This window comes from Prionailurus bengalensis, chromosome A2, assembly GCF_016509475.1.
Source record: "Prionailurus bengalensis isolate Pbe53 chromosome A2, Fcat_Pben_1.1_paternal_pri, whole genome shotgun sequence".
Classification (NCBI taxonomy): domain Eukaryota; kingdom Metazoa; phylum Chordata; class Mammalia; order Carnivora; family Felidae; genus Prionailurus; species Prionailurus bengalensis.
Genome location: NC_057348.1, coordinates 167,014,162 through 167,038,913, shown reverse-complemented (window position 1 = coordinate 167,038,913; position 24,752 = coordinate 167,014,162). Strand labels below are relative to the sequence as shown.

The 24,752-nt window shown below is 42.4% G+C and overlaps 1 protein-coding gene across 3 annotated transcripts in view; it reads left to right on the top strand.

Annotated features, from left to right (window-relative positions):
* The window catches only part of LMBR1 (limb development membrane protein 1), a 151,410-nt gene that overhangs the window by 95,317 nt on the left and 31,341 nt on the right, over nt 1-24,752 (top strand). For all 3 annotated transcript variants that reach the window (XM_043590023.1, XM_043590022.1, XM_043590024.1), the window contains 2 exons: nt 1,443-1,515; nt 19,819-19,899. In XM_043590023.1, the coding sequence (XP_043445958.1) occupies nt 1,443-1,515; nt 19,819-19,899 (154 nt within the window). The remainder of the gene's footprint in view (nt 1-1,442; nt 1,516-19,818; nt 19,900-24,752) is intronic.

Genomic DNA, 24,752 nt, shown 5'->3' with positions numbered 1-24,752 from the left:
GTGTTTGACTCGTATTTAGGTCCCCAGTAGCTCAGAGTGGTTAAGAGCATAGGCTTCAAAGGCAGATAACTCTAATTTGCCAAACCCTTGTGTTTTGGCATATTGTGAGATGGGGATGATAACGTTCTGTTTTTCACGGATGGTTGTAGAATCAAGGGCATGATGCACACAAGCACTTAACGCAAATGTCCGTGTGCCCCTCACTGTCACTCACTCACACTGAGACAGACCCGTGGTGGTAAGTCACTAATGGACACTTTGCACCATAGGAAGAAATCTTTTTTGTCTGGGCTACACCTTAAGAACGGTAAAAACTGTGGATTATGATCCAAACAGTAGAAAGCGGTGAGAACGTTGACAGGTAAGAAACTTGGTACCATGGCCCCTAAAGGTGTGGCCCCTGCCTGCTTCAGGTGCAGAGCCTGTCTTGAATCACTCAGCCTAGTCTGCTCTGCACTGGTGTGGTCAGTCTGCCCTCCCTTTCCCACTCAGGGCTCAAGGGTCGTCTCTTGGGGGAGGCCCTCACTGGTGGCCTGCTGAAGTGGGTTTCCCCACCCTTTTCTTCTAGGAAAGTCAGCTTTTGTAATTGTTTATTTGCTTATTATGATTTGTTGTTACTTTACTGTTTTATTTTGCTGTCAGTGCTAGGCCTGTTGATAATAAGGGATTATCAATATTTGTTGAAATACTGGGAATTGTTGGGTTGTTCTAAGTAAATTTTATAGAAATTCTGCAGATTCGATACCTGTAACTCTACAAAGCTAGAGTTAAACATATTTTAGGTTTTGTCAGTTGTGAAGATAGTGCAGATAGTACCCTATATAATGCTGATTGATGAGTGGTTTGTTCTTGTTTTTTATTAGCGTTGTATGGCGTGGTGAGTGGTGTATATATAAGCATCATATTTCTCTAGGGTTCTGTCTGCAGAATGATTTTGATAATATCACTATTCAGTATTTGCAGAAAATTTTTAGTATGTAAAGATGATGTAAGTGGAAAGTATTGCATGGTAGTGATTGAGTTTATAGATTTCTTGTTTTAAATATTATGTAGATAAATATAGATGAGAAACCAATGTTGCATGGAGTCATCTGTTCCTTCTTGCTCTAAAATAATTGGTTTGGGCATAAGAGATAGTGCTGTATTTAGCCTTTTGGAAGGTTAGAATTCATATATTTATTTGTCATTGAGAGAGGTGCAGTGTTCTTTTAATCCTTTAAATTTAAATATATGTAGACTTTATAATAGCCAACTTTTGATGTGTTTAGTCACATACTAAAATATTTTTCTTTAATTTGTATATAGAATAGTTTGAGGATTTTTATTTTAAATTCCTAATATTTTTGAAGGGTTATCTAAATCGTAGGTGAAACAGCCTAAATATCCGCACGAGCACTAGTTTTGTAATAACGCAGCGGTCAATGGTTTGATTTTGAATTTAGATTCTTGAAGACCTGGATGAACAAATTTATATTATTACCCTGGAAGAGGAAGCACTCCAGAGACGACTAAATGGTACGTATGTATTACATATTTAGAGCTGAATAAAAAAAATTATTTAATTCAAGGAAGACACTGATTGAGGGGGAAAAATATAGAAAAATATAAGCCTCTTAGTACACTGTGCCGTGTTGCACGAGGTCAAGACGTAAGAGTAACACGTGAACGTTCCAGGTGAGGACAGTTTTGCTGAGGACTGGCGGCACTGTGGTCAAGTTCCCATCTTTGCCTGGCTGGAGTGCACTGTCCTCTAGCAAGGCCAGCTCAGTTCCGAGACACTGGCCACTGAGATGCACCTCTGCCCCCAATACCCTAATACGTTTTAAGCATTACGACTCACGGTTACTGAGGTTTTACAGATTTGTATGTTTTCTTAATAACTTTATTATTAGTTTTCTTAATACTCATTTGTTTTGAGAGAGTGTGTGCGAGCGGGGGAGAGAGAGATTGAGAGAGAGAGAATCTCAAGCAGGCTCCACGCTGCCAGTGCAGAGCCCGACCTGGGGCTCGATCTCACAAACCACAAGATGACGACCTGAAGCGAAATCAAGAGTCGGGTGCTCCACCGACTGAGCCACCCAGGCGCCCCTTCTTACTTTAGTAAGATAAGGGATACTTTAGTATCATTACTTCGTTTCTTTCCTGTTGAAATCTTTAAGGTGAAAAGTAGTATGTCTTTCTGCTTCTAGGTGCCAAATTTGACTGTCTCAGTGGTGCTTAGGGGACTGGTTAGGGCAGCTAACCTAAGTACCTAAGTACTGTTACCTAAGTAAACAGCTTAGGGCAAGCTGGTTACTTGGGAATGTGGTCATTATCAGCTATGATAACCAAGTAAGCATGTCGTAGATCTTAAAGTCCGATTTTGAATTACTCATCCTTTTTGGCTTCAAATGAAGAACCAATGAAGAAAAGAGTAATGAGATAGTTTAACAGAGAAATGACATGGTTTGGGTAAGTTTTAATTTTATTTAAATGATTTTCATTCTGCACTCTCTTCTCCTACAGAGTTGTTGGTTTTTTCTTTAATGTTGAAAACCAACTCCAACATCAGAGTATTAATAGCTAACTGTATTTCAGGATCGTAATTGAAGAGTAAGTATAAAATGGAAGGTTACTTTTAAGTATGAAATAGGAAAAAAATACACCTACTTTCTTCAGTTACAAATAGTGAATTTAAATCATCAATTAAAAAGTGTTGCTAACATTTAGAGCTTTATTCTTAGGTGAAAGAATTTCAGATTTGTATCTATTTTAAAGAATTCTTGTCAATAATATTGTATCCTTTGGTACCAATAACTTTTAGACTGGTGCCGCATGTATCTTTTATTCTTCTAACTTTAATAAAGCTATTTCAACATTAAAGCCTGTTTAATCAGAATTGCAACTTGACTCAATACTGTCAGGTTTATAAAATTTCATCACAGTAGTAACTATTATAATCAATTTGTCTTATTTAGGTAATGATGCTGTTACATAATAAAAGCGCCTGAATTGGGAAGCTGCCTGTAGTGTGCAGTTGTGTTTCAGCCTGAGGTCCATCTTGCAGATCAGGAGACTGAGACCCAGGAAGCGTCCAAGATTTTGCCCCGTGAATTAAAGAATTTGGGTTGAGTCAAAACGAACCCAAACCAAAAAATACAGCCTTTTCCCACTTTTCGTTTCCACGGAGGAGAGAAAAAGTCCCTCCATAATCTTTCTAGATCCTTTGGCTCCTCAAATTCAAAAGCGGTTCATTATATCTAAAGAAACTGAAAAAGAAGTAGTTGCCACAAGGCTAAGATGTATTACGAAATGAAGCCAAGCCCAAAAAAACAAAATGCCCTGACTAGCACAGCATTCTAATTTGGAGAGGTTAAACGCATGCTATGATAGCTAATAGTAAGTATAATTGTATTTTCTACCATTTTGGTAGGTCACGTACCATTTCTGACCGCTCTGTTGGTAGGTTGGTAAAGCCTTTCCGTTGACACTCTTTAACGATACGTTGGGATAGTCGCTGTCGTTTTGTCATTCTTTGCTCGTTAGCATTGTAGACTGTTTCGGGTGGAAAACAACAGGCTTGTAACATAAATGGTTCCGCGGCAAAATGGGCATATTGACTAATATAGATTAAAATTGTGAGCTTCAGTACAGTATATTTATCAATATGTGCAGAGGGGGGAAAAACAAGATAAACAGTATTTTATGATTTGCTATTTTTTAAGAAAGCATAAATCATAGAAGGTTACTAGTGGAAATCATCCCCATGGGTTTTTTTTAATCTAGTATTGTGTCAAATGTATTTTGTTGTAAAAATGTTTCGTATTTTAAATTATTTTTAAAAGGTAAATTAAAGAAATTTTTTTTATTTAAGAGAGTGAGAGAGAAGGCTTGGGGGAGCGGGGTAAAGGGGCAGAGAGAGAGAGAGAGAGAGAGAGAGAACCTTGAGCAGACTCCACACTCAGCGCGGAGCCTGACACTGGGCTCAATCTCACGACTTTGGGACCTGAGCTGACGTTACGAGTCAGACGGCCAACCAACTGAGCTACCCAGGCACCTAAAATATTTTTTATTCTGGGCTGTTGAAAAGAATTGCAAAATAATAAGAGTAAAAGATTTTTAAAAAACGTACAGCAGTGAATTACCCCAGAATTCACGGTCGTGTTTTGCTAGTGGCCATCGCGTGTGTTCTCTTGTCTGCTTGGGAACGTGTGACGCACATCACAGGAATCTGGGATATCTGCATGGTTTGCTCTGAGCCAAGCTCCCAGCCATCTGAAAAAACATAACACTTTGTTTCCTGGAAGATCTATAACTTGTTGTGGTAGTTACTGTATTATTAGAGTTAAATCGTCATGCTTGGTTTTTAGAATATCAGTACAGCTTTTTGGTGGAATGCCTGCCTGTGACTTCCCATTGTTCGTGTTTGTCACTTGCTGGTGCTGGAGGTTTTGTTCTTGCTAATATTGTTATTACTTCAGAAAATATGTTGATAAGATAAAGTGACCCTGTACACTATTAGAAGGTAAACCAGTGTCCTCAGGAAGTCGTCTTGTTAGCCATCGGCTCCACGCTTTCTCCTCCTTTTTCTGTTTACTGCGCATCTTCCTCTAAGCACCAGACCTTGAGCAGATAAACGTAGATTCTGAGTCTCAAGATCATAGATGAGTTGGCTGAAGAAGGGAAAAATCGGGTGAGCGTCTGTAAGATTTTATCCAGCACTGAAATACTTGGAAAAAAGAAACAGATGGTGGGAGTTGTATGTATTCCCGGAGCAGGAGGGGGCCCCGGATGTCTAGCCGCCTGGTTCCCAAAGCCCCAGAACTCACCACTGGCCTGGTGGGGCTCCGGCTCCCGGCGTCCCCAGCACACAGCCTTCCTTCGCGGCTGCCTCGAGGCCATGAGAGATAGCGCGTCCTGCACTGGCGGTCAGCATCAGGAGCCCGAGTCTCTGGGAGCCTTGCCTCTGAGACTGTCCCCTGCACCTCCTGCGCCCCACTCTCACCTGATTTCCCACTGTCCCTTAGCTCCCGAAACTCTGCGGATACCGTGTGGAACTGCGGGGAACCGTGGGGAACCCAAAACCGTTGGGTCACAGCAGCGGAACCACCAGGTCCTCAGTCTCCCCACCCCCCACCCTCGCTAGAAGAAACATGACTTTCCCGTCACAGACGGCTTCTCAGTCCCGGTCAGATGGCGGTTCTCTTCTTTCCTGTGTCCCCCACCTCACTCCTCGTGTTGTCTTCTGCTGCGTGTGGACACTTTGAACCTCATGTCATTAGATTGTGATCCCATTACTTCTCCCTTTTCCCATCACTCTTCTCCTTCCAGACAATCCCTCTGCCACCTTGAGGGCGTTAGCTCCTCATTCGTGATCATTCTCTCTGCCACAACGCCTGTCACAACTGGTGACTTCAGTGTCCGTGTGGATGATTCTTGCAGCCCACCTGGCCAGCCGTCGGCCTCTCTCTGAATGGTCTTCCTCAGCTACTCGCTGCCTGGGACCACAGCGCAGCCCGGTCACTGGCGGTGAACGGCTCTTGTGCAGTCGTACGGTCAGTCAGCTGTCACGTGCCGTTTCCTGCAGTCCTCCGTGCCGTCTGTCCATCTGAATAACTTCTCACCGCCTTTTCTCCTTCTCGCCCGTCGGACCCTGGCTGCCTCACACAGTTGAAATTCCGGGCCATCGTTTGACTCCGTGCCCTGCTCGCCCCGTCCCTCTCTCTGCCTGGCGCCTGTTGAGCTGACCGACTGTAACCACCTGGCCTTTCTTTAAACGTATGACCGTATCTTAAATGTACTTCACATTCTCCTACATGACTGTTAATGTCTTCTCTTTCCTCGAGACTTCACCATCACGCTCAGCTGACGACCTTGCTTCCCCTCTTCTTGAGAAAATGAAGCGACCGTGCCAAAACGTTCATGAGCTTTTTCCTTCCCGTTGACTCCGCTGCATGCAAGTCCCCCACCACGTGCTGCCTTTTCTCCCTCCGCTGTGGCTGCACTGTCCGCGCTCCTGGCAAAGCCCCCCCCCCCCCCCCCGCCCACCCCTGGTGGCACTGGATTCAGTGCCTTCTCCCTGATCCAAGGACACAACTGTGGCCGTTGTAACCAGTCTTCCCCCAACTGGATCGTTTCCTTCAGCATAGAGATGTGCTGATATTTTCTCAGAACGAGTGAATGAACGGAGGGAAGGAGGGGAAGAAATGAGCCAGTCTGTCTGCACCTCCTGTCCCTCTGGCTCACCACCTCATTGCTTCGCTTGTCTTTACGCAGGACTCATGGGCTGGGCACTCCTCGGTTTCTTTTCCGCGCTCCGCGTTTGCTTTGGGACGCACTCTTGCCTGAGGTGCCCCACTGACATACTGTTGTCGCGGTGGCTGGTGCCTTCCGGGGCCTCGTCCACACTCCTCACTCCACTTGGTTCACCACACTCTCGTGAGTGAGCTGCTCCGTGAGCCTCTGCTTCTCAAAACCCCGCTGGTTTTCCCCATGTCCGCAGCTGCTTCACACCGGAGCGCTCCCTGCCTCCGTCCTTAAAGTCTCCTGACGCTTGTTTACCTGCACTCCTCGGGTTATCGTATCTGGTCTTCTGGCTTTAAATTCCATCTGTGTGCTGCTGACCTCTGCTCTCACCTCTTCCTCCGTCTAGGAGACATTTCTATTTGGATGCCGGACACGGATCTTAAACATATCGTGTCCGAAGTCAGCTGACGGTCTTACTCCCCAGTTCTGCTTCGGTCCTAGCTGACCTGCCTCCATAGGTGGTGGATCCGTTCTTCTAGGTGCTCACGCTAATTCCTGGGAGTCTCTTTCTCTCAATTCCCACACGGACTCCTTTAGCAAAGCCGTTGGCTCTGGTATGTCACCACCTTGATTTAAGCAGCAGTCACCTCTTGGCTCGATATTTGCAGTAGTTTATGAGTTAGTCTCCGTGCATCTATCTTTGACCTTGTAAGTCAGAAAGAGTGCTTGACACGTAAGTCACATCTTCTCACCTATGTGCTCAGAGCCCTCCTCCGGTGCTGTCCTTTCTCAGTCTGAATAAAGGCCAGTCTTGGCATTGGTCCTCTTTCTGCACCCCGTGTGCCCTCTGACTTCCTCTCCTGCAGTGTCCTTCCTGTTCTTCCCTGACCCGTCGCCTCCTGTCTCAGGGCGTTATCGCGTGTTTCCCTTCTGTCTCTTAGGTCTTTACCAAAGAGCCCCTTCCTGGTGGGCTTCTCCACATTGTAGCTTAGGGGATATGATTAATATTGCCACCACCTCTACCCTGACCCTTCTTTCCATCTTTCCTGCCTTATGTTTTCCTGTAGCACTTTCCACTTTCTGACACACCATTTTACTTTTTTTTTTTTTTTTTTTTTAATTTTTATTTCTTTTTGAGACAGAGAGAAACAGAGCATGAATGGGGGAGGGTCAGAGAGCGGCAGACACAGAATCCAAAGCAGGCTCCAGGCTCTGAGCTGTCGGCACAGGGCCCGACGTGGGGCTTGAACCCACGAACTGTGAGGTCATGACCTGAGCTGGAGTCAGACGCTCGACCGACTGAGCCACCCAGGCGCCCCTGTTTTACTTTTTATATGCTGCCCGTCTCTCCATCGTAGAACCCGAACTCCACAGGGGCAGGCATTTTGTTCGTCTTCTTCCTTCCCGTACTCCTGATCCTGGGATATCCCCAGTCACATAGTGGGTTGGTGGTAAATAACTTGTTGCGTGAGTAAGCGAATCGTTGAAAAACATGCCTGACGGAGGGTTGTCGTTTTACCTTAAAAAGTGAAGAAGGTGGAAGAAATCAAGTTTGGTGATAAAAGAACTACGTGCAGCCAGTGTTGAGGAAGGCCCACAGTGGGGACTCTGAAGAGCAGCCAAGATTGAGGGCTGGAGGACCTTATGCCCCGGGGTTGGGGTGTAGGTGAAAAAGCAGAAATAAGGTGATTTTCCCCCATTGTTAAGCCATGAAATAGGAGCGATCAGGATCCATTTCTACTCCGAGACCCCAGAAGAGCAGCCCAACAGAAAGTCCCATTACATTAATTGTGGTAGATCTTTTGTAATTCCTACCCAGGATTAAGAGGATGCATATATCATTAGCATGTTTAAATGTTTAAGTAATGCAACAGCATTAATTGAAATAATTAGCTTTCGTGTGTATATAGCCTATGGGTGTACTGGGTAACGTTAGAAGTGCCATAATGAATAGGAATTATTTTTTATTGTTTAAGTTCAAAACCTTCACAGTTCTTTTAATGTAATTTATTTAAAAATATTGTAGACTTTGAACTTAATGATTCCATTCAATTTTGTTAGGTGCTATTTTCATCTTCATGATAAAAAGTTAGCATATCGCTTTTAGTAGCAATTACTTTTCTGCTTGATTTTGATCTTTTAAAGAAGCCTTTCTCATTGAAGCTTTTGGATGAATTCCTTACTCTTAAGAGCGCAGCACGTGTACTTGTTCATTTTTGCAGAGTGTCTGGTTGCAGTAGCTTTGTGTTCTGAAAAAGAAAAGGTTGAAAAAAACCCACATTCGATCTTTTCACGGAACCTAGTGACCCGTCAGAAGCATTTGGTCCCCATCAGTCTCGGAGTCTTGCTCATGAATCACGAATCTGAGTTTGCCAGGCAGTCGTAGTAGCATCCTGTCGGAGAAACCCCTTATCCTCGCTGCCTGACAGTTTGCTGAGGCTTATCTGAAGGCTCTCGGGCCACGCCCTTACTGTCGGGAGGAAGCTTGTGTCTGTGCCACGTTTTAGCTTCTGTCCTCTGCAGGCCTTCATCTTGACTTTCTCTACGTGTTCTTCTGTAGTCTAGCAATGGTTTTCTAAGAATACTGTTTACTGCTGGTTGTATCACTGAAGTTGAGAATGTCTCAAATTGGTCAGACCCCAGGCCAGTTTGAGACACGACTAGGCTTAGACTGATTGGCTGACGAGCTCTCATCAACAACGTACATACGAGCAAAAATTGTGACACTGAATGGCAGTCCTGTGATAGAAGAAAGTAGTTAGTAATATCTTGACTTCCTGAGCTAACAGCAAAGAAGATTAATTCTACCGGTAAAACCGGTTAAATTGTTTCTTTCTATTCACATTAGCAACATTTGAGTCCAAACGTCTGAAACAGTGAGAGGTACGTTGTTACAATTTATTCAGCCTCTTGGGCTAGGCACTCACTTTGTTGACTGTAAGGTGTAGCCCAAACGATTCGTTGTGGGATAAGATGATGTGACTGAAGAGATGTAAGATAATATGTAATATCAGTAGATGAAGAATAGTTTAGAGCGACAAACTGTAGAGTAACTTAAGAGTCAAGATCATCTATTTTCTGAAATTTAGATCACTGTATATAAATGATCTAAACTTATTAGCAGAAGATAAATTTAGTACACGCGACTTACTTGTTCACCCACAACCTATTTGGATGATGGTATTCCTGCAGTTTAAGATCTACCGATAAACTTATGTCTAAGGTAAAAACAATTACTTTGATTGTATACAGCTTTTTATAAATGTTTTTAAAGCTGATTTTTAAATATTTTCTATCTTGCTTGTGCTCATTTAGAATGAATGTGTATTTGAATTTTCAAATCGTGTTGGGTATAAAAAGTCTTATATTACTTGATTCTGTATTGAGGCATATTTTTGCAGATGTGTCCCGAGTAACTAGAAACCAATATTTTCACAAATAGTAGCATTGCGAGTGGAATAGAAATGGAGTGTTTGAGTGTGTGGCTCGCCCATCTCTTCTGGGGGCAGTAGCGGTGTTTGTTGGTGCTGAAATAGATGCCGTGGAGACCTGGATGTTCAGCTTCAGTTCTCAGATGCTGTCCGGGGTCCGCCTCATCAGCAGCGGCGCTGTGCTCTGCCGTAACTGCCGCTTGCCTCGGGGATGAGGCTGTTGGCTCTGTGAATTTCTGGGCGTTTGGGGCTTTAAGCAACAAAATCATCCGCCTAAGCGATTAGAAATAATTAAAAGTACTTGAGAGACCTCTCATTCTGGTGACTAGAGATCATATTGGTCAGTTTAACATAATAAGTATAATCAAAATTTTAAAGGGGTACTTAGTAGGTTTTCTAATCAACTTTTCTTTGGTTCTGTGCTAAATTAAAAAGTTAAACGAAAAGCTAATCTGTTTATTCTAGAGGTGTCTACTTCTAAATAGTATTCGTTATGAGACTTAGTTTCGGACACCAGATTGCTTAGGGGGATAGTTTTATTGCCTCATGTTATTTGAGTTGTTTACAAACCAAGTTAGGGAATTTATATTTCGTTTTAAAAATGCATTATGTGTCTTAAGTTAAATCATTAGTATCTTCCCTTTAACATGTGAATGTCAGTTAAAGCTGTCTGTATATTAAGGCTTAGTTACTGAAGCGATGCTGGGCTTTGGGAAATTTTGTCATCTTGGAAGCAAAATATTTTCAATACCGCACTCGTTTTTCAGCTTAAGAATAAAGCTGGGAAAAGTTGCCTTCAGCTGTTAGTTTTCCTGAATCCAAAGAGACGGGTGGGGCAGGATCAAAAATACTTACTTGATCAAAGTTATTGGCTCTGAAGGTATTCTGACCTGTGTGAGAAAGATGAAAGGTGTTGTTTTTATTACATGCTAGTAACAGTGTAATTTTGAACTAATTGGTGTTGAACTGCCAATCACCTAGGGGAATGCAAATAGATACTCTTATAATTTCCTTTGAGGTAGTGAAATCTTATGTCGTGGCTGGAAGAAAAACAGAATAATACCGTTAAATTGACCTTAAATGAGCTGCTTTGTGGTTTTCTTGGAGAATCCCTTTTTATTTTTCATGACTAGTCCAAACAGGTTTTGTCTACCAATTTGACTTATTGACTAGACAATGCTGACATGGAACCTGTGAGATTCATTTTGAAATAAAGTAAGGATAATACAGTTGCTCAGGATATCTTGACGATTTTTTTTTAGTGCAACTTAAATTCACGTAACATTCCAATGTGTGTTTGTGGTATGTCTTCATTCCTTGCAATAGCCATCGTTCCTTTTGGCCATTTATAATGGGACATTCTGCCTACACAAGCTTACTCATCTCACGTAGGTAATGGTACACAGTGAAGGATGGTAAGGTCTTTGAAAATTGTGTTGTTCCAGGTGAATCTGTCATTTAATGAAAGCATGCTCTGTTTGAAGACGGTGAGAATGCATTCTTAATTTTTATATGCAAGTCAGCCAGTATTTATTTAAACACTTATTTATTTATTTTGAGAGAGGGAGAGAGAGGAGCAGAGAGAGAGGGAGAGAGAGAATCCCACGCAGGCTCCGCACTGTCAGTGAGGAGCCCGATTCAGGGCTTGAACCCATGAGCTGTGAGATCATGACCTGAGTTGAAATCAAGAGTCTGACGCTTAAGCAGCTGAGCCACCCAGGCACCCCAGTCAGTATTTACCAACTGTCTGTTGCGTGCCTAGCATTGTGTCTCCTGAAAATAAAAATACAGTACTTCGGAAATACCACTTTAGTTTTTGTTCCTTTGAAAAATATAGTGATAGGTCTAGATATTTGTAATGGGCTTTGTAGACATCATACCACAAAGCAGGCATTTCTAACTTTTTGCCCAATCTAAAATTGGCAGCTGGAATACTGTGTATCCTGATCCCTGTTCCCTTTCAAACTTCTGAATACTCATCAGATTATTTTTTCTAGTCTTGAGCTGGTTACTGGAATAATACTTCTTTACAAATATAGGGAATGAAATGTAGTTCGGAATTGTATTTGTATTAATCAGATAAAGAATTTAAATGAGCATTAACTACAGATACACACCATGTAATTTATGAAGAAATGGGATAAAAAGTAAAAGGTATCTGTAAGACTAGTATGTCGTTTAAGCTTTGATTCAGAGACACTCGCAAATCTTAAAATGCGACGCTGTCTTACTGTAAACCTCCTTCTTGTATGGAAGTATTCATTAATTCGATAATTTAATTGTTTCCCTTTTTGCTTTGGCTACTAGACACTCTAAACTGTATTTATAGTCAAAGTTTTATAGCTTTGAGATCTGTCTTAACCCATATTCTCCCATAAATGTCAATTACCCGTTGACAAGTAAAATGATTAAACTCGGGAGCTCTGGAAATACTGTAACATTTTAGTACATTCAAGACCTCAGCTTCTCCAAAAGAGAAGGTAGTGGATTTCTCCCTCTTCAGCGTTGGGCGGAAGCGGGGCAGGAGATGTAGAGGGGGCAGTACTTACCTTTCCTAGAACCCAGGGGAAGGCTGGAGTTCTGTGAGTCCCCAAGGGGGCTTAGAGAAAGAGCCTCTGGATTCCCCTACTTACTGCATTCGCCCACCAGGCCGCCTAGCATCCTTGGCCAAATCCTGCTTTCTTCATCCCTTTGATAAAGGAGCGCACTGATGCTAGAGACACCCCGGAGCCCCGAGGCTGCTGCTTCCTGAATCAGGAAGAACTGGCGTTCTTCCCCAGCCCCCCAAAGCAGAAACTGCTGGGCCCCCGAAATGGTTTGTCATTGTTTGACAGGCGGTCTGACGTGATGAGGTGTGAAGGGAACGATAGCGGGGCATAAAGGAAAACGATCACTCGCTGGAGGCTGAGTGATGACTGCAAAGATGAGGATCTAGAACAACTGATTCCCATTGAGGTTGACAGCTAATGGAGAGACAAGCAAGAGTTTGTACTTGGCTCTTAAAAGTAATAGGGACTTTTAAGGACGTGTAGTTAGAGAAGAAAAAAGGCCACCTAGAATGTGGAAAAAGAAAAAAAAAGAAAAATTCAGCAGGCAAAAGATGAAAAAGTCCTTGTGATCGCGGAATAGTGACCCTGCGAAAGTATCTGAGTCCCAACCACCCTGATTCTATACACACAGCCCCTCTGTGGTTAAAGGGACTTTGCAAGGTGATTAGTTGAAGGGTCTCAAGGTTATCCTGGATGATCTGGTGGGCCCGGTGTCCTCACACCATTGTTATAGGTGGGTCAGAGAAGGAGATGTAACTGCGGAAGCAGAGCAGAGTGACCGAAGAAGGGCCCATGAGCCAACGAATGTGGGCAGCTTCTAGGTAAGCTGGAAAAGATAAGGAAACAGATTCTCTCCCAGAGTCTTCAGAAGGAACACGGTCCTGCTGACCCCTTGATTTCAGACTCCTGAACTCTAGAAGTGTGAGCTAATACATTTATGTTGTGTAAGCCACTAAGTTGATGGCACTTTGTTACACCAGCAACGAGGAACGAGTGTAGTCTTTCTGAAAATTGAATTACTTATCTGGCAGAATCAAGTGGAAGAACTCTTTTGTGTCACGGAGCAAAAGTACAAAGACAAGGAAACAATGAGATGACAGACATGGACTCTAGAGCCGAGATACCTAATCTAAATAGCAAGCATCTAGGGGCGCCTGGCTGGCTCAGTCGGTTAAGCGTCCGACTTCGGCTCAGGTCATGATCTCACAGTCCGTGAGTTCGAGCCCCGCGTTGGGCTCTGTGCTGACAGCTCAGCGCCTGGAGCCTGCTTCACATTCTGTGTCTCCCTCTCTCTCTGCCCCTTCCCTGCTCATGCTCTGTCTCTCTCTGTCTCAAAAATAAATAAACATTAAAGAAAAAATAGCAAGCGTCTAGAAGGAGGAAGAAGAAGTAGAAAAAAATTAAGTAAATAGATAATAGTAGAAGATGTCAGTGTGCTGCAGAAAGACTTTGGTGCAGGTTAAAAGACCACAGAGTCCCAGACAAGATTGTTAAATAGGACATTTAAAAGATCTAGACTTATTGTGTAAGATTGTGGAATTCCAAGCGTGATGATGATAATAAAAGTCTCATAAGCTTTCACAAAGAATAATAACTTATAAAGGAGAGAGCGAGATCAACATCAAACTTCCTGTTTGTGACCTGTTAAGGATTATTGATAATATCATTAGTTTTAAGGGTTGGGGGGGGAAGATTGCGATTAAAAACTCATACATTTATCAAGATGTCATATGTATATTAGGGTAAAAAAGATATTCATTCCATATCTGTATATTGAATATCTCATTTGTGCTAGGTACTATTCTAGGTATTGAGGAAATGACAACTTATACACTGAAAGAAAAGTTTACTAATAATCTTATATTAAATATTTTTTTTTTATTTAAAAAAATTTTTTTTCAACGTTTATTTATTTTTGGGACAGAGAGAGACAGAGCATGAACGGGGGAGGGGCAGAGAGAGAGGGAGACACAGAATCGGAAACAGGCTCCAGGCTCCGAGCCATCAGCCCAGAGCCTGACGCGGGGCTCAAACTCCCGGACCGTGAGATCGTGACCTGGCTGAAGTCGGACGCTTAACCGACTGCGCCACCCAGGCGCCCCTTTCTTTTTTTTTTTTTTTTTTAATTTTTTTTTTATATTAAATATTTTTAAAGCAGTCTCAGCAAAATCCAGGATTTAGGAGGAGTGGGTGGGAAGCAATGAAAGAACCGTTAGATGAAAGTACAGTGAAAGCTTCACCTTGATGCAGGAAAGTTACTCAGTAAAGCATCATTATGGGGTTATGACTGTGTTATACTGAAAAAAAAAATGCAACCGTACTTGTGTTAAGAGTGAGAAAGTAACCACTGAGGTGCCAGATTAACCTGGGGAGAAAGAATAGACAGAAATTCCACTGGCTGGGAAAAGAAGAAATAAAGAGCAAAATAAACAGAAATTATGAAATTACATGAAAGGGGAAAGAGCCACCAGACTTCATAATAAGCCAGCTTGTGGGTGGCAGAATTCGGTCCCTGGATGTCACTGTTGAGCTGTGGGAAAACCCACTTTGAAGCCCATCCTGTGTCTAAACTTCTAATTTCGTGAAATTATTTTCTTCTTTTTTAAGCTACTTTGAGTTGAGATTTTTGATCCAGTGGAAAGCATCCTAATAAATACACCCCATTTCACAGATGAGAACGCTGACGTTCAGGGAATGAGAACTTGAAAAACATCACAATAAAATGTTGGAATTTAGCAAACCTGAGAAAATTTTAGAGGCAACGAGTTTAGCAGACCCAACGAGGCTAAATCCTAAGCTATCTGTGCTTGATTCGTATCCCAGACTCCCCCCAAATCTCGAGAAGTGGCACTGCCTGATATGGAAGTGGAGATAACGTGGAGTAAGCTCAGGAGGGTTGGTTGAAAATCCTGTTTGTGAAGCGATTGGATGCCCACATCTTCTCCCTCCATCCAAGGTCCCAGGCACTGCCTCTCCTGCCCCGAGAAGAGGGAGGGTTATTCTCCAGAGAGTGAAACAGAGGCTGTGGCCTGGGAACAGTGTAGGGGACGGGGTGAGTGCTTACAGGCTCCCATCTCCCTTTACACGGACATTCAAGGAGGAGATGGGAAGAGTCTCTGAGGACTCTGTCTAGCCCGGAGGAAGGCCCCACAGATGCAGCGGGGTGCCCTGCTTGGATTAGCCGGCAAGAAGTCTCACAGTGGTCAGCCACCACTCACTCTTGAGTTTCAAATTAGCACATTTAGTGCTTCATTCTTTTTTTTTTTTTTATTAAAAGAATTTGGGGCGCCTGGGTGGCTCAGTCGGTTGAGCCTCTGACTTTGGCTCAGGTCACGATCTCACCGTCTGTGGGTTCGAGCCCCGCATCGGACTCTGTGCTGACAGCTCAGAGCCTGGAGCCTGCTTCGGATTCTGTGTTTCCCTCTGTCTCTGCCTCTCCCCTGCTTGCGCTCTGTCTCTCAAAAATGAATAAACGGTATAAAAAAAATTAAAAACACTTTTTTTAAAAGTGGGCTCCACGCTCAGGGTGGAGCCATTGCTCAGTTCAGTGCAGGGCTTGAACTCATGACCCTGAGATCAAGACCTGAGCTGAGATCAAGAGTTAAATGCTGAACCCACTGAGCCACCCAGGCGCCCCTCATGCTTCACTCTTAAATATGAGCAGACAACTCAGGCTCACCAGACTTCTGAGCTACTTGAAAGGAGAGGCCAAACAATACAGAACACTGGGACAGACAGAATATACGCTAGAGAAGCATATCTGAAAATAAATCTGTTGTTAGCATCCTGAGAGAAAGAAACCAAGACTGCAGTCATGAGGAAGGCCAGGATTCTCTAAAAATGGAGCATCTAGTGAACAGAAAGGGACTTCTGATATTTAGGAATAATGGCCTATCCAAAAGACTGGGAGGTAAAGAACTTTTTTAGAAGATGGGTCAAATGACAAAAATAGGAGAAAAGATTTAAGAATCTTAGAGAACCAGTTTAGGGTAAATAGCAGGCAACTGTTGGGAATTCCACATGGGGAGAGGAGAGGAAAGAGGGAAATGACAGAATCCAGAAAATTTCTCAGATCCAAAGAATGTGAATTTGGAGATTGAAAGGGCTCACCTAGTGCCCTGCGTGGTACATGGAAATGGACTTGCCACCAGAACACTGGGAACAGAGATTCCACACGTTTCACAGACTGGAAAGCCGTTCACATTCAAGGGGACGGGAAGGAGAACTTCGGACTTCTCGGGTGCAGGGCCAGAGCTGGAAGACAATGGACCAGTGACGTACAATTCTGAAGGATTATTAGTTTTGACCTAGATTTCCATACCTTCCCAAACTGCGAGAGCAAAGGTAAAATATGCAGACTTGTGGAGTCTCAAAAAGATTACTTCCCATTAACCTTTTCTTCACAAGCTGCCGGAGGCTATGCACCCCCTACGTAAGGGAGTGGAGCAAGTGAGAAGGGCTGTGTAGGAAATAATAGACGTACTGCGGGAGAGAAGAGAGGAGGGGCCAGGGTGCCAGTGTGCAGCAGGGCTAGAGGGCAGCAGGCCAGGCCAGGGCAGGTCTAAAGACTCCAGGAGAAGTTTCTTCCAGGTAATGAAGTGAGTGGTATAACAGGAATTCAAACACCAAGAGAAAAAGACATTTGGGAGGAAACTTTGGCATTGAGGTAGTGATAAGTACATAAGGAAACTAAGCAAGTGAAAAAAATGACTAATTCTAGCCGTTGGAAGAATAATATTATGGAAGAAAAGAAAGCTAACCATAGTTTGTTACGTGGGTAAGCAGCAGATGGCATTTCTGTTGCAGTCATGCAGACATCGAATATTGATGTAACCACAGTTTCCAACAGTCCACATTGGGAGAGGGAGGAATGATAAGGTGTGTGGCTTATAGAGACTTAAATCCTTATCTTCCTTGGTAGGAAGGCCCTAGTTAATACTTAGAGCTGGAAAATCAGGGCCTAGCGAGGGAAGCTGTTTATTTAGTGATAGGGAGACAAATGCTGAAAGAATCAGCTAAACAATTTGAGGTGGTGGTCTTCGGGGAGGCAGGTCAGCGTGTAAGTATGTACCTTGTGAACGTATTTGGCAGTCAGAACTACGTGCACATTTCATTTTAGTAAAGGTAAAAGTAAAAGGAACAAAAACACTTAAGGGGCACCTCGGTGGCTCAGTTGGTTTGTTAAGCGTCTGACTCTTGATTTTGGCTCACGTCATGATCTCCCGGTTGTGAGATTGAGCCCCAAGTTGGGCTCCGCACTGAGTGTGGAGCCTGCTTGGGATTCTCTCTCCCTCTCTCTCTGCCTGCCTCTCTCTCTCTCTCTCTCTCTCTCTCTCTCTCTCTCTCAAAATAAACATTAAAAAAATAATAAATCAAAAAAACACTTAAAAATTAAGACAAGCAATATGGAAGGTATAAAATGAAGTTTATCAGCTCTTATACAAAATTCTACTGAATGCAAATAGTATATTTTACTAAATGTAAATCGGCTGAATTCCACTGTTAAAGAACAGAGCCTATCAGATCTATTGTAGTAAAGCATCTGATTTGGCTTTCTTCCTTCTCACATTTGATCACCTCTGTGGAACTGCTTGTCAGAGTTCTCTGCCTCCCCTACCAAAGGAATTGGCTCGTGACTCTTGAGCTAGGCCCTCAGGACACTGGACGTTTATTCTTGATCCGAGCAACATAAAGACTGAAAATCGTTGGAACTGATCGATCCCAGCGGTAATACTAAGAGGAGACAGTCCATCTGTTCCTGCCACCCGGAGCGCCCCCCAGCTGCCTGGTTCCTCTCCTTCCCAGGAAAACTGGAAATTTTCCTGCTGGTTCTCTCTCTCTCTCTCTCTCTCTCTCTCTCTCTCTCTCTCTCTCATGAATTCCTTTTCTGTTGTACCCAGTCCATCCATTTCAGTTGCTTGTAACCAACAAAATCTAACTGATAAGGTTGAACCTCGAATAAGATTCATTGATAGACACACAGACCTACCTACCTTTAATTTTAATCTTTTTTGGTCTCTCATATGTAAATCAGTAAATAAGTAAAACAAATACAGATAAAAACAAAAAGAAAGTAGAACTTAAGGTCCACCAAATAGAATTTAAGTTGAAAAACATTAAAAACAAAGTGGGTCATTAATGGTAAAAGATGTGATTCTTAAGGAGGCTGTAACAGTCTTCTAGGAACCCAAAAAACATAGCAGACAAATAAATGCAAATATATATTGAGAAAACGCTTAAAAACTGAGAAAACCTAATCAATGAAAGTAAATTTGTAGTGGGGGATTTTAATTTATCCATTTCAGAATTGAACAGATAAAACAGAATATGGAGATATGCAAGTCGTTACAGAAATAAGTAGAAAATATGAACAGGGAAAATCCACGTGGTAAATAAACATATGAAAGATGCTTAACCACATTTAGGGAAATATATGTTAAAGTAACAATAAGAAAATACTTTTGGGGCGCCTGGGTGGCTCAGTCAGTTAAGCACTGGACTTCAGCTTAGGTCATGATCTCATGGTTTGTGGGTTCGAGCCCCGTGTCGGGCTCTGTACTGACAGCCCAAAGCCTGGATGGAGCCTGCTTCAGGTTCTGTGTCTCCCTCTCCCTCGGCCCTTCCCCTGTTCCCGCTCTGTCTCTCTCTCTTTTTTTCTCTCTCAAAAATAAACATAAAAAAAAAAAAAACCCAACATTTTTTATCCATCATATTGGCCAAAATTCAAGAACTACAGCATCTAGTGCGAGGGAAGGTATTAGACAATAGATACTTTCAAAAGCTATAAATGGAAATGGAAATATTACAATAATTTAAATTCTTACAATAAATTGCAATATTTGGAAGGGAGTAACCTCTAAATATCTCTTAACTGTAAATGCTTATACCCTGTGACTCAGAATTTTGGGAATCTGTCCTGCAAAAATAATAGAATTAGAATGTACTGGATATGCATACAAAAATTTTTGTTGCAACGTTGTAGTCGCAGAAAATAGCAGAAAACCTAGGACTAGTCATAAGTGGAATAATTCTGAATAAAACTGAAGTGCATCCATACTGTGGAATATTATTCAGTTGTTAAAGTTGGCACTATCTGTAAACATGGATGTATCATTGACTAGGAAAGCAAGTGGTTAAGTAACGTGTCCAATTTAACCCATTCTTGTATAGTAGAGACCATGTGTGTGGTATACATGTACATGTGAATATATACATGAGTATGAGGAAAGGTGTGGAAGCATCAACCAAGCTGTTCCTGAGTGTCACTTTAGGGAGGTGGGATAGAGAATTAGATCTTGAATTTCTTTCACTTTCTATAATAAGCATACGGTATTTCTGTCGTTAAATAAAAAATAAACAGATCAAGTAAACATTTTATCAAAATAAGGTATTCTTTAGGAAACGTGTAGTGTTTAATCAGCAAGAACGTGGATGTTTTGAGTGGTAAAGAAATGGGTATACTTTTCTGTGAATCACAAATCAGCATTTGTTTTTATTCTCCATGATCAGGATTTGTAATGTGTTGTCTTGTATTTTAATTAAATGTGAGGGCTACCCATTCTATACTGTTGGGTTCTGTTGTTATACTCCTAAAATATTTTTGCTTTTGCTAGGACTGTCTTCATCAGTGGAATGCAATATAATGGAGTTGGAACAAGAACTTGAAAATGTGAAGACCCTTAAGACAAAACTAGGTACTGTACATTTTTGTTTGTCACTCGTGTATTGGTCTTGCTGTCTTTCCAGAAACTCGACCTTAGTCTGAAAGAGTCAAAAAATTATGAAATGTTTCGTGAGGGTTATAGGCTTCCAGTCTGTCCGAAGCTATTGATAAAGACTGTCTTTTAGTTTGGGGAGAGGATAAACATTTGTCTATTCACCTTTTTTGTTGTTTTGTAAAATGACTTTTTAGAAGCTGATGTTCAGCGATGTCACTCCACTGTCTCCTTGCTTGCGTTATTTTTGACAAGTTATCTTCCGTCATCATCTTTTAAACTGTCTTTTATCTCTCTCTGCTTTTAGGATGTCCTCTTTATTATTGACTTTGAATAGTTTGATTAAGATGTACTTTAGAGTAGTGTTCTTTATGCTTCTTATTCTTTGGGTTAATGGAGTCTCTTGGATCCGGGAATTTATGGTTTACATCTAATTTGAGACATTTTTGGCCATTATTCCTCCAGATGTTTTTTTCTTTTCCTTTCTGTGCCCGCCTTTCAGGGACTCTGATTATATGTACACTGGTGCCCTGGAAGTTGCCCCAAACTCAAGGATTTTCCTTTATTTGTCAGGTTTTTTCTCTGTGTGTTTCGTTTTGGATAGTTTCTATTACTGTATCTTCATGTTCACTAATCTTTTCTTTCGAGTGTGAAAACTGCCTTTAATCCCATCTATCGCATTTTTCTCAGGCCCTGCAGGTTTTATATTTGGAAGTCCTGTTTAGACTTGTTTTATCCCTTCTAGGACTCCAACGTGTTTAGTCTGTGCCCTCTACTCTTCAGATCATACAGAATACAGTTGTGATAACCCCTTTCAGTGTTTTTATCTGCTAATTCTCACTTCTGTGTGAGTTCTTGATAAATTTCAACTGATTGACTTTGCTCCTTATCATTGGTTGTACTTTTCTGCTTTTACGCCTGCCTGGCAAATTTTGACTGGGTAGCGGACACTGTGAATCTTACTGCTGGGCGCTATATTTTTGTATCCTTTGCTCTGAAGGCCTGCCAGGCGGGGCCAGAGCGGCATCCCCCGTAGGGCCGATTGTTCTCACATCAAGGCAATAATGCTGCTGATTTCTGAGGCCTTGTTACTGTCTCGCGGGAACAGGCCCCATTCCTGGCCCTCGGTGATGGTTGGATACTGCTCCTTCTGACGTTTTTGAGTGGTTCTTTCCTCAGCTGTGGGTTGTTTGCTCGTGTACCTGAGCTGATCTTTACCCCGCTGAAGACTAAGGATGACCCTTTCAAGATCCTTGGAGTTCTTCCCCTGAGGAGTTTTCCTGTCGTACTTTGCTCTGCACAGTCCAGCCAACTTGGTCTCTCCCCACTCCCATTTTATGTCCTCCACTCCAGGAATGAGCTGGGCCCTGCTTGGGTTCCCACGCCCCGTGCTGTGGCTAGCACACCATCTCATGACACTGAGCAGGGGCGAACACGGGGCATCTCTCAGAGATCACCGTCTCTCTGTGGTCACACGTCCAGTGTCTCGAAACTGTTTCATATGCATGTGTTTTTTGGTTTCTTAACTGTTTCAGCCTGGGTGGTAAATTGGCCTCTGAGATGGAAGTCCAGTGTTGTTGAAAATTTGTTCGTTTTTATTTCTCTTTTTTTATTGAAGTGTAATCACCAGACAGTGTTACATCAGTTGTAGGGGTGTGATACAGTGATTCAACAATTCTGTAGCTTGCCCGGTGCACGTTGTGATACGTGTACTCTGAATCCCCTTCACCCGTTTCACCCGTCTCCCTACCCACCTCCCCTCTGCCAGTCACCAGTTTGTTCTCTGTATTTAAGAGCTGGTTTTTTGTTTGTATTTTTTTACTTTGTTTTGTTTCTTAAATTCCACGGGTGTTTGTCTTTGACTGACTTGTTTCACTTAGCACTATACTACCTGGATCCATCCATGTTGTTGCAGATGGCAAGATTTCATTCTTTTCCATGGCTGAGTGATATTCCTGCGTGTGTGTGTGTGTGTGTGTGTAAATATGTATATATGACATCTTTATCCATTTGTCTTTGGATGCACACTTGAGTTGTTTCTATGTCTTGGGTATTGTAAACAATGCTGCAGTAAACATTGGGGTGCATATATCTTTTTGAATTAGTGTTTTTGTTTTCTTTGGGTAAATACCCAGTATTGGAATTACTGGATCATTTGGTAATCCTATTTTTAATTTTTTGAGGAACCTCCATACTGTTTTCCATGGTGGCTACACTAGTTTGCATTCCCACCAACAGTGCACAAGGGTCCCCTTTTCTTTGTATCTTTGCCTACACTTGTTATTACTTGTGTTTTTGATTTTAGTTATTGTGGTAGGTGTGTGGTGATATCTTATTGTGGTTTTGATTTGTCTTTCCCTGATGATGAGTGATGTTTAGCACCTTTTCATGTGTCTTTTGGCCATCTGTGTGTCTTTCTGGAAGAATGTCTATTTAAATCCTCTGTTCAGGGGCGCCTGGGTGGCGCGGTCGGTTAAGTGTCCGACTTCAGCTTGGGTCACGATCTCACGGTCCGTGAGTTCGAGCCCCGCGTCGGGCTCTGGGCTAATGGCTCGGAGCCTGGAGCCTGTTTCCGATTCTGTGTCTCCCTCTCTCTCTGCCCCTCCCCCGTTCATGCTCTGTCTCTCTCTGTCCCACAAATAAATAAACGTTGAAAAAAAAATTTTAAATCCTCTGTTCATTTTTATTTATTTTTTTTTTTTTAATTTTTTTTTTTTTTTTTTTTTCAACGTTTATTTATTTTGGGGACAGAGAGAGACAGAGCATGAACGGGGGAGGGGCAGAGAGAGAGGGAGACACAGAATCGGAAACAGGCTCCAGGCACTGAGCCATCAGCCCAGAGCCTGACGCGGGGCTCGAACTCACGGACCGCGAGATCGTGACCTAGCTGAAGTCGGACGCTTAACCGACTGCGCCACCCAGGCGCCCCTCCTCTGTTCATTTTTAAATTTGGTGTTGGGTTGTCCAAGTTCTTTGTAGAGTTTGGATATTAACCCTTTAGTGGACATATAATTTGCAAATATCTTCTCCCATTCAATAGGTTGCCGTCGTTTTCGTCTTTGTAAACAGCTTCGTGTTGTCTGTTACTTCATTCATTCCGCTGTTGATGGATATTTGATGTGTTTCTTATCTTTTGCTATTATGAGTAATATTGGTATAAACATTCTCCTGTATATCTCTTGGTACTTCTGTTTTTTCAGCGTACATAGCTGGAAGTGGAATTATAGGGTCATTGAGTATGTGGGTGTACAACTTTTTTAAATAATGCTGAATTATTTTCCCAGTAGTTGTGTTATTTTGCATTTCTTCCAGGCATGGGTAAGACTTCCTGTTGCTCCACTTCACTGTCAGCAAGTGACAAAGTGGGACTCTACATTTTTCCCAATTTAGTGGACGTGAAGTGGTTTTCACTGGTGTTTAAATTCGTGTGCCCCTGATTTGTGTTTCCAGTGTTCATTTAGCTTCTGCTTGAAAAATATCTGTTAGCATTTCGTTTAGTGCTGGTCTGTTGGCAATGAATTCTGTCAGTTTTTGTTTATCTGAAAACATTTTTCCTTTCCTTCTCATTGGTAGGGTATTTTCACAGAATTTAGAGTTCTTATTTGGTAGTTCACATTGAAAAGATGTCTTTCTAGAGTCTTCTGGTTTCCAGTTGAAAGTTGTCTTGTTGCCCTTTTGAAAGCTTGTAAGGTTTCCTTTTTGTCCTTGATTAGCACTTTTACCCTGACGTGCTCAGGTTTGGTTTTCCTTATGTTAATTCTTCTTGAGATCTGCCGCCTTTCTTCAGCATATGGCTTAGCGTGTTTTACCGGCTTTGGAAATGGTTGGGCCCTTACCTCCTCAGATACCCCTTCTGTTCATTCTCTTATGTCCTTAGCCTCCGGTTGCACATGTGCTGGACCTTTTCACTCCTACATTTTTTTTTTTTTCTGAATTTCTCCTCCTTTTTTACATTCTCTGATCTGTGCTATTTTCCATCGATGTGTCTTCCATTTCACTGTCTTTCCAGCTGTGTCCTGTTGCTAAACTTCCTCTTGAACTCTTATTTTTAGTTTCCGTATTTTTCAGTTCTAGAATTTCCATTCGGTTATTTTCTGGATTCAAATTGCGGCAGTTGCCATCTTGTCGCTTATCTTGTTGAACCTATTAATCAGTTATTTTAAGGCCTCTTTCTGATACGTTCAATATCCGGATAAACCGAAAGTCTGTTTTTATTCTCTTTCTTTCTCTGTCCTATCTCCAGGTAACATTTGATTGTCAGACATTTCTTACACCAAACTGTAGAAACTCTGGATAATGTTTTCTTCCTAGAGAGGATTCGCTTTTTCTTCTGGGGGGCAGTTGGAGTAGGGATGACTCCTTCCTCTGTCTGGGCTGGTGATCATTCCACAGTGGGTCGTGCCCTTCATGAGGGCCGGTCTCTTTGCACTTTGGCCTTGCTCTCAGTTTTTAGCTTCTGAAGTGAAAGCCTGGGTGTTTCGTTGTTGGCTCTGATCCCGTCTTCTTAATGAACTCCGAACTTTGGTTTTCACCTCAAGAAACATGAGCCTGGCAGAGGCTTTGCCCCTCCTCTTTGCTGTACCTTCCTGTTGCCCTCCCAGCCTCTTCTCCCAGCCTCTTCCTGTCACTCAGCTTCTTCCTATTGCTCTCTCAGCCATTGGTGCCTGGAAGGACAAGAGGCTGAATGTTAGGCTCTCGTCTTTTTTCTTTCCTTTTCTCTGGTCATAGCCTCTCAAATTCCGGCTGCCTTGGGAGCTCCAAACTCCACACGAGTTTTGTTTTCCTGACCCTGTTGAGTTTGCTGAAAGCATTGCTTCAGCATCATTTAATTT